This window comes from Coffea eugenioides, unplaced genomic scaffold (genome assembly GCF_003713205.1).
Source record: "Coffea eugenioides isolate CCC68of unplaced genomic scaffold, Ceug_1.0 ScVebR1_1953;HRSCAF=2896, whole genome shotgun sequence".
In the NCBI taxonomy this organism is placed as follows: domain Eukaryota; kingdom Viridiplantae; phylum Streptophyta; class Magnoliopsida; order Gentianales; family Rubiaceae; genus Coffea; species Coffea eugenioides.
This window is the reverse complement of record NW_020862394.1, coordinates 10,778-20,864: the sequence shown is the minus strand read 5'-3', so window position 1 is coordinate 20,864 and position 10,087 is coordinate 10,778. Positions and strand designations below refer to the sequence as shown.

The 10,087-nt window shown below is 38.2% G+C and overlaps 1 protein-coding gene across 2 annotated transcripts; it reads left to right on the top strand.

Annotated features, from left to right (window-relative positions):
• The first annotated feature begins 2,308 nt into the window (after positions 1–2,308).
• On the top strand, positions 2,309–6,434 carry LOC113756081 (protein TRAUCO-like). 2 transcript variants are annotated; one of them, XM_027299879.1, is made up of 3 exons: positions 2,309–3,526; positions 5,163–5,402; positions 6,093–6,434. In XM_027299879.1, the coding sequence occupies exons 1-3, from the start codon at positions 2,356–2,358 to the stop codon at positions 6,185–6,187; spliced, it is 1,506 nt and encodes a 501-aa protein (XP_027155680.1). In that variant the 5' UTR covers positions 2,309–2,355; the 3' UTR covers positions 6,188–6,434. The 2 variants fall into 2 exon arrangements, with proteins under 2 accessions (XP_027155680.1, XP_027155681.1); XM_027299880.1 differs by lacking the exon at positions 5,163–5,402.
• The last annotated feature ends 3,653 nt before the right edge of the window (positions 6,435–10,087 follow it).

The following is a 10,087-nucleotide window of genomic DNA, read 5'->3' as shown; positions in this document are numbered from 1 at the left end:
AATATGACTTTTGAGCAAAAAGGATAACAGTTGGTCCTAGGGTTACAAACAACTCCCAAAACCCATCATTTTTACCAAGATCAACTTAACTTGAAAGAATCGCGTAGCCCTAAAATTTTGGGCAGCATGCCCTCTGTATTTACCTATTTTTCAGCCATTTATGGCTTCATTATTTTCCTCAATCAATCCCAAAGTCATACACAATATAAATTCATCACAACAGCCGTTCAATAGGCTCAAAGTCATTCAAGTACAAGATTTAGCTAGGAAAATGACTGGGAATGAGCTTTAAACTAAGAAACCAAAAAGGCAGATTCGCCGCTACTTAGCGTATCGGACATAACCGAAACTATACTTATTGGATTGAAGTACAACTTATACTGTTTCGAAACTAAGACAGAGGGCTATAACTTTGATGAAAACTACTTAGTCCAGTTCTCACTCTAACTAGGTCAAATTTACCAAAACAACCCCAGGTTCTCCAGTTCGAAGCTCACTGTGAAATTCAACTAGCAGTCCTGATTCATTCAATCATATCTCAGCACACACAACTCCGATTCAGGTAATTCCAAAGCCATTTGAAAGCTAATATACAAGGCTATAATTCTTAAGAAGACATCGACAACCAAATCAGTAGTATTCCCAGTCAAACTAACCAATTACAGAAGCTGATTATCAGTTTCGGGCAGAAACAGGGCAGCAGGGGTATTTCAGTCTTTTCATAGGCTACGTTGCTCCGATTGGACTGAAATTTTTCAGGCCGCTAGTTAACATCATTTTCTACAACTTTCATGTTTTAACCTAAGCCTGATTCAGCCTCTAACATGCTCGAATAAAATCGGACAGAACAAGGCAAATTGAAACCCTAATCTGAAAATTTCGGTACAAAGCAGAAATTTTTCGCAAATAACCGCAATTAACGCACAAGAGGTCTATTTAACACCATATAGAGCCATCAATTCAAGCCAACCATATCCATCATAGGAAAACAGAAAAATTCTCACATAAATCAGCAATTTAGCTAACTTCACTCTAATCTATAAAATCTTCCATAAAAGCACATAACTAGCCACCACAAGTCATGAATTAGCAATTATTGGAAACAAACAATGAATCTTTACACACCATACCTTGATACCTCCCAAAAGGTAGTAGCTTAGGTCTCTTTCTTCCAAAACAACTCTACTAACTACCTCAATACTACTTAGCTAGGGGTTTTTATGGAGTGATTTGAAGTTTAAATGGTTGGATCAAGAGATTAAGCAAGAGAATAGAAGGCAAAAGTTGAGGGATTTTCTCTCTTTTCTCTCTATGTTGGTCGGCCAAGAGAAGGAAAAATGAAGATGAAATTGGTCAAAATTCATGTTTAGTAAAGGTGAAAGAAATTAGTCAAAGTCCAACCTTTAATCACAAAGTGACACTTGTCACCTTTTTTTAATGCAACTCTATCCTTTTGTCTCTCCAATGATAATCCATCTAGGTAACCTCTAATTATCTCTTAACACCTGATAAATTAAACCCGATATACAAAACTTAACCTAGTTGGCCGAATTTTATCGATCTTACCGCACTAGTGGGTCCCACATCCGGTATATACTCTTAAAACCTCATGAACTAACTTATACTAGAAAAATAATTTTTTAAAAATCATATTTGCTCATAGAAATTATTTTTAAAATGTTTCGAATAAAGAAAATGTGGAAAGGCGTGTAATTAAAATAAAATAACCTAGAAATGAAGAAAATTATGGGTTCTCACACCTAACCATGAATTTGATGCTTGAAATCAATATATTAGAGGCTATATGTAGTGTAGGCATAAGAAATAAGAATTGATAAGGATATAAAGAGATATTGATAAGAACATTAAAAGTAGGTTTATCTTGATTTAAGTTGCTTAAAGTACATAACTTTGGATAGGAAATAAGAATCCTATAATATTAAGAATTCTTATAGGAAATAAGAATTGATATAAATCCAAACAAAAAAGGAGCAAGCCACGTAGGAAATTACTTGACGTCTTGTTAAGCCACGTAGGAAAGAAAAAACATGAAGGGATAAGAATGAGAATACGAAGGGATATATGATTTCATACAAACACAAAAAAGACGAGTCTGTTTTAAAAAAAAAATGCCATCCAAACATACTCGTATTTTGATGAATTCAGGATCGTTGTTTGATGAATTCAGGGTTTGTTAAATAATTTGGTCAAACCTGAGTGGTAGTAAATGTAATTATTTTAATCCTACTGTAACCCTATAACTTGCACGTTTTCAAGTAACAACGACTTCCGGATCTAACACTGGTTCCACTCCACTTTCCTCGTTGCCTCTTGTTTTCTCGTATCTTCTGAAATATGGATACTCTTATGGCTAATTACAAAGACGATGAGGACGATCGTGACACTGGCGACCAACCCCATCCACCCTCCTCCACCGCCACCACCACTAAAACCACCATCACTGGCGGTGGCGCCACTGAAGCCCCTTCTGATGCGCTGCCAAAAACTGAGCCCCAGCCCGAGGTGGAACAAGAAGTCGAGGCCGAACCCGAAATTGGAAGCGGCGGCATCAGAGAAGAGCAACCGACGGCAATGGTATTGGAAGACCTCTCCTCCGACGAAATCTCCGACGACAACGAAAACCCTAAAGCAGAAGAAGGGAATGGGTCAAGGAATTCTCCTAATTTCACCAAAGTCTCGGAGGACACTGAAGACGAAGAAGACTACGAAGATGAGCCCCCGCCAAAGAAGCAGAAGCAGCTCTCTTCGTTAACCTGTCCATCGCCGGAAGACCCTGAAAAGCTGAATCTTGGTGGAATTACCACTCCTGCAGCTGCCGCTGCAGAAACGCCGCCAGCTGCTATGGCGAAATCTGGCTCGAAAAGCAGCAAGAAATCCAAGAAAAAGAACAATAATGTATGGACAAGGCCTACTTCGAGAAAAGGGAAAAAGAAGGGGAAAAACAATGGTAATCAGAACGGAAACAATACTACAAATATTGCTGAATCAGAGGATAAGGTATTAATAACCCCAATCCCCAGGTTTCCGGACAAAAATGATGATAGCCCGGATGCGACAATATGTCTTTCTAAGGTTTATAAAGCTGAGAAGGTGGAATTGAGCGAGGATAGATTGAGTGCTGGGAGCACTAAAGGGTATAGAATGGTGAGGGCGACCAGAGGGGTGGTTGAAGGGGCATGGTATTATGAAATTAAGGTAGTACATTTAGGCGATACCGGTCACACAAGGCTGGGGTGGTCAACGGATAAAGGGGATTTGCAGGCGCCAGTTGGATATGATGGGAACAGTTTTGGTTATAGGGATATTGATGGGAGCAAAGTGCACAAGGCTGTGAGGGAAAAGTATGGGGAGGACGGGTATAAAGAAGGTGATGTTATTGGTTTCTATATCAATTTGCCTGAAGGGAATTTGTATACCCCCAAGCCACCTAGATGGATATGGTACAAAGGTCAGAAGTATGTCTCTGCTCCCGATGCAAAAGATGATCCTCCCAAAGTGGTGCCTGGTGAGTGAGAACTGATGTTTTGTATATATTTTGTTGTTGCAGTTAAATTCTTTGCAGTAGGGCTTGCTTATCAATGGATGTGGTCTTTGTGTGCAATTCTTCCTTCATTTGTTTTCTGGTCGTTGTTATATTCAGTCCTAAACTTCTCTAAAACTAAATAAGACTCATTCCTTTGGATAAAAGAGCTTTTAGTTTGGTTGCTTCTCAGGCTAATGTGGTTAAATTTATTAGCATTTTCCTTTCGTGGAAGCATCATTATCATATTTTTCAGGGGAGATGGTAGATATGGCATTTGACTTGGTTGTGTATCTTGTTAAATCTTTTTTCTTTTCTGCCATAGTTTTGGGCAGTGAAGTCATATGTAGCCATGTTATATTGCATTTGGACAATTGATGTCTCTGGTATTATTTTGTCGTCTAATCTATTGATTGAAGGGAATATTTCCAAATTGTGCTTTTAAAAAAAATGAATTTAAGCATACTGTGGCCTTGAAGGTTGATAGATAGTACGCCTTGTTGGGTGTGGCTCACTATGATGCAAATGGAGGTGTCTTGCTAGGAGTTTTATATGGAAAATGAAAGCTTCTTGTATTCTTTACATCCTTAGTCTGCAAAGTGTTACTGTAGAGTTTAATTAGACTTGCTTGGTTTCCTGGAAAAATACCTGGTGAACATATTATTTTTCTGTTGGTAGTCTTAACAGTTAAAATGACATTAAGGAGAGTACCTTGAAAGAAAGCAAGCAGGCCTGACACTACAAATTGCTGTTCAGTAGCATAGGGAGTGGAATAGGAAGAGATGGATAATGGTACTCCATAGAAGGATCTGGCTTTAGAATATCCAATATTTGAGGCCCTTGTCTTTGGTTTTGATGCAGTGTGGGGCTTATTGTCATAGAGATTAAGTAAATAGAACGATTTGCAATTTACCCCTGTACTAAGTTTTGGACCTCCCACATAGAAAATAGGGTCCTAAACACTCACTCTCAGTGGCTGAGCTAGTCAGAGCTTTCGAGTCTATATGATTTGCTTTTTAGTTGTCTACCATTCTAAGAGATTTGTTTATCTTCTGCTTTCTTTTTCTTATTCAAGATCTTGTTATTCTGCAAATGTTTTCCTTGCTACGATGTTCACTTCTGGACCATAAACAGCCCCAGTAACTCACTCTTTTCCAAATTCTAACAACAAAGCTGTAGGGTTTGGTTATTTTATCCATAGTTGTGGATTTTGTGATCCCATGATTTCCTTTTGCTTATTAATTGGTTTTGGGAATAGAAAGTTTCTTCTCTAGATTTTTCTGGTTAATAGTTTCTCTTAAACAAGATATGTACTGATTGAATGCCACAGTTTTGACCTACATATTTAGATGTTGAATTTGAGGGAAAATGTCTTGATTGAGATTAAAATCTTTTCTCTTCCCCCTCCCCCTTCTGCTTGGTGTTTTTTCATTTGAAAGGGAGCAGTATTCCCATTTTCCTGCTTGCCTAAGGTGTCTCTGCTGATGTGTTGGTCTTCAGGCTTGTCAGTTTTGTACTAGTTTCTTTACTTATTATGAACTTTTTGTTAGTTTTATTCATACAGCACTCAGTTCCAGTTTGTGCTATAGATGATATGTTAGATGGTAATTCTACCCTACAGGAAGTGAGATATCTTTCTTCAAGAATGGAGTATGCCAAGGCACCGCATTCAAGGATCTTTATGGTGGTCGTTATTTCCCAGCTGCCTCGATGTATACGCTGCCAAACCAACCTAATTGCACTGTCAAGTTCAACTTTGGACCCGATTTTGAATCTTTTCCAGAGGACTTTGGTGGACGGATGTTGCCAAGACCTATGGTTGAAGTTCCATATCATGGCCTTGATGTCAGAGTTGAGAATGGTGTGTCCAACGAGAAGAAAAATTAGATATAAAATCTTTTAGAATTCTGACTAACATATGCTGAAGTGAAGATAGTTTAAGATTGAAGGTCTTGTAACTTGGTGATAGCTAACACGCTTTTTAAGGCCTGTGGGCATGCTGCCAACTTGACTTCTCTAGATTAGTGAAATGACTATTCTATAATGAAAAACCATAATTTACTTTTTTTTAATCAATTTCTATGTATATCACTGAGAGGAAGGATATAATTCTTGATCCCAAATGTCCTCTTGTAAACTCTTTGGCTAGTCTTGAAGGCTTTCAAATGTTGAATTCTTTTTTTTGTTGGTAAAGATTTAGAAAATTCGTTTTAGGTCATTAGGAAATTCTTGTTTGTTCCCCTTTCTTTTTTTCTTTGAATAATTCTTTTGTCCGTCTATGCTTTTTTTTTGTCCCTCCCTGCTAATGTGATACTATTTTTACGAAATTGTCCTTGGTTTTATGCTGATGTGAACGAGATAATATTTCTCATGTCAAAGGTGAGCAGATTTGTTGGTTTATAAGCCAAAGAGAAGTAGAAAAGGGACAGTGAGAGGGAACTGCAAGCAACAATTTTGATAGCTTGGTCTTGTTTTTTGGCTGGGGATGTAAGGGTTGGGTTAATTTCTCTGGGTGGATTTTATGTAATACAGACTTCCTTTCTGATGACAGGTAGTGCTTGGTATCCCACCAGAATGTGTCCCATGCTTAATGTGGTAAAAGAGCAAGGTACTAAAATTGTGGAAGCTGCTGAAATGGTCAGTTAAGCTTGACGAATGCATTCAGGTGAGACATGTTCTGTATTTGTAATGAGAACTTGTAAAAAGCTATGTGGCTTGTTGTTCTATGCAGTCTGACTGTAGAGTTATGAGTCCATCTGGTGTACAGTCACTCTCTAGCGGATATTGCCAAATATTTGAAATGATTGCCAGTCTACTGTCCTTAACCATCGTTGACTGTGTAAATACTGGTTCAGAATTAAGCTTTAGAGCTTATACTTTATTGGTTCTGGCAGAGAGAGAGGTGGTCGATCGGTAATACTTAGGCTGCTTTTCTCTTTACCTCAGACTGTTACTAATGTCAAACATATGTCAAGTCAAATTACGCGTTTGGCTTGATGCACATCAAGTTAACTCGGGATTGGGATCCCAATGATTTTGGGCAGTACCTTGGCAACGCTGAAAAAAATTTAATAGGCCAATTGTGAGAGAGATCAATGTTGCATGTCATGGATAAGGCTTCAATTTGGACTGTAAATAGCGTTTGGAACCTATGAGATTAAGGGTCTATTCGGTAGCCAAGTTTTTTGGCCCATTTTTAACAGACAAGTTGGTTTACAACTTTAAATGAAACCTCTAAAAACACCCCATTCTTCAAAATACTCGAAAACATACAAAAATTTTTCTTCCTTTCCTTTCTCCTCCTCCCTTCTCCACTTCACCTCACAACCATTGGCTGGCAGACTCCTTTCCCTTTTTTTCCTTCTCACTCTCTGTCTTCCCCTCCCTCTCCTCATCCCTCTTCCCTCCCTCCCTTCTCCTCTCCTCTCCTCCCTCCTCCCTCCTCCTCTCCTCTCCTCTTCTCTCCCCACTCCTTCCCCCTCCCTCACCCCACCCCCTTTCCTAGCGACTTCTAGTCGCGCAACTAGATCTAGATGTAGTCAAACGATCAGGGTAGGAGGAGGGAGAGGGGGGCGGGATGAGGGAGAGGGAGGAGGAGGAGGAGGAGGAGGAGGAGGAGGGGGGAGAGGAGAGGAGAGATAGAGGAGGAGTGAGGGAGGGAGAGAGAGATGCAGAAGAAAATGAAAGAGAGTGAGGGTACCGCAACCAGTGGCTGGTGGTGGGGAGGGAGGGATGAGGAAGAGTAGCTGGGGTGTGGGGAGGAAGAAGAAGAAGAGGGGAAAAAAATGAAAATAAGAAAATTTTTTTTACAAACCATCAAATAAAGTTTTTTCTACAAATTTTGTAGTCAAGTTTAGACAAATACTCAAAAAACACACTATCCAAACGGACCGTAAGTATTGGTGTGACCCTTTGTTTAGGTGATGTTGAGATTGTTTGTTTTTTTTTTTAGGGAAATTAAGTTTGATTATAATAATTAGAAGGTGCCCATGATAGTTGGATCAACTGTAAGGTTGTTAGATCTGGTCCAACACTCATGTTCAAATTGCATTTCTGGCAGTCCCTCATCAGTATACAATCTTTAACAACCATTATAAGCCTCCCATTCAGTTACTGGCTTGCTGTGATATTGGAATATCTAACTTGCCCTCCTAAACTTAGAGCAAAAAATAAACCGAAAACAAAAAACAGTTCAACTCCAAATGCGTAATAGCATTGATTGGGTTGAATAATATGTTGAAATATGTATACTTGATAATCAAGTTAGCACCAGCTGAGGGGGACGGTCTAGGTCTCATGAATTAGAGGTCCTCCATTTTTTCCTTCTCGCTTCTTAAATTCCACCCTTTCCTGCTAAAGAAAAATTAAACTTAGCACCAAAAAAAAGGGTTCCAGTTGTGGTAATAGAATATGTGAACTATTTTAAATTTCATGCCCCTACAACTCCTGAAATTTAATTTTTACTTGCACCTTAGTATAGTCTATTCGTTTTCTACTTTGTAGAATGGATTGACCTACTTGATCTCTTATCTGTACTAATCTTCCACCATCAAATTTTAGTTGTTTGCAATTAGTTGAATTTGTTCACATTTATTCTTTGCAAAAGAAGCAATGTAATACTCTACTATTTAGGTGGAGGGATTGTGAGCTCTATAGCTTAATTGCCACAGGGTCTTGGAATTTTTTTTTTTTTGGAAAATTTTCGTTTAAAAACCAAGGGAGTGGTGTTTTTTTTATTGAATTAGTAACAAGAGAGATCAAATTTGTGCTATTTACTAGGTAATTTTGGCTTCCGCGAGAATAACCCTACCCGTACTGTTAACAACGGTAGAGGACGTCGTCCATTCAGCAGCAGCTATCGGGTTAACATCTTTTGTTCAATAATTAGTTATAGGGAACTTGCATCAAGCAAAGGTCTGTGAAATTTGCACAAACGTGGGCCACTCCACTGACTTGTCGCGCCCCACTTTTCGATGTAAAAAAATAAATAATTGGTTTTGTGAATTTTATTGATTTGGGAAAAATGAATTTTGTTGATAAAAACAAAAATGGGTCTAAATGGGACTTTTGAAAATGCGACGATTTGACCCAAGAAAAATAGTTCAAAAAGGGTTTTTATATGAAAAATGGAGTCGCCACTTGGTATAGAGTTAGGGTGTACCAAGTCACCCAAAAAATGAAATTTTTAAAGAAAAAAAGTAAGAAAACCCTTTTTAAACGACTCCTAGTCCACGTAAAACAAAGAAAAAGGTTCGGGAGTCACATTTGACGAAGGGGAAGGCAAGGATAAAAATCCAAGGCACCCCTTCGACCTAGCCAAGGCTAGTTGCTTGATTTAACCCTTATTTTCCTAATTTTTCTACCCAAAGTATGTATGCAAATTGGATATGACTAATGGATGAGAAATGCAAACTTAAGTCTAGAAATGTCTCTGATGAGGCTTTTGATCCCATTCACATGAATTGTGAAGGTCAATAAGGAAAGACCTCATAGAAAATCATGAACGATGCAAATGAGGACTCAAATGAGAGTGTAAGTGTGCAAAGTGTAGAAAAAAGGTGCATGTGTGCAATTTGAAAGTATTTGTGTGCAAATGAATGAAAATATGAATGCTCGTGTGCAAGTGAATGAAAATAGTAAATATATAAGTGAAATAGGTGCAATGTGTGAAGTGAAAAGTAAAGAAAGTGAATAAGTGTGTGAATATGACATGTGGATTTAAAATATATAATTAGTGAGGAAAATAGTGAGAAAATGATATGAAAATGCATGAACTTAGAAGAATGCATCAGGTCGGGTACGGGAATGACCTCTAGTTTTTGTGATTTTAATTTTCCCTTTGATTAGAAGGAAAAACTAGCGTGCTAAGGCTATTTTGAAGCCACACTCGCTCGTTTCCCTTACCCAAGGGGGTTTCTCAGGCAAATGGACCCTATAACTAGCATGAAATGCAAAGGCCTAAAATGAAAGGGAAAAGGTTAGAGGAACATGCCAAATGCCATAAAAACTAAAAAAATGCATGAAATGTAGTGAACATGCAAACATGTACTAACGAGGGGAAATCCCTAAGGGTCTAGCGTTGGACTAGCCCATTCTACGAATTCCGACTAGCATTGGACTAGCGGAAACGTACATTCATCCATCATATTCATTTATAAATATAGAAAGCAAGTAGACATGCAAAAACACTTATAACACGTAGCACATAACACTTAGCATGCTCGACTAGATGCAATAGCTTAATAAAGCAAATTAACACATAGTAACTTAGCATGCAAGACAAATAAGACGATTAAAGCCCTAACTATTACATTTGCTAGCTAAAACAAAGAGGGAAGGGAAAATGGACCAAATTACTTGCTATGCCCTATCTATTACAGGCCAAGAGGTGTACACCCCATAAATGAAAATAGAAGAAAGATTTAAAAATGAAATAAAAGTAAATAAATGAAAGGCATTAATAAACATTTAAGAAAACCAAGTAGGCATGCAATTTTCATTTAGCAAGTTGGACCACATAGGGAGATACACAAAAAAGATAAAAGA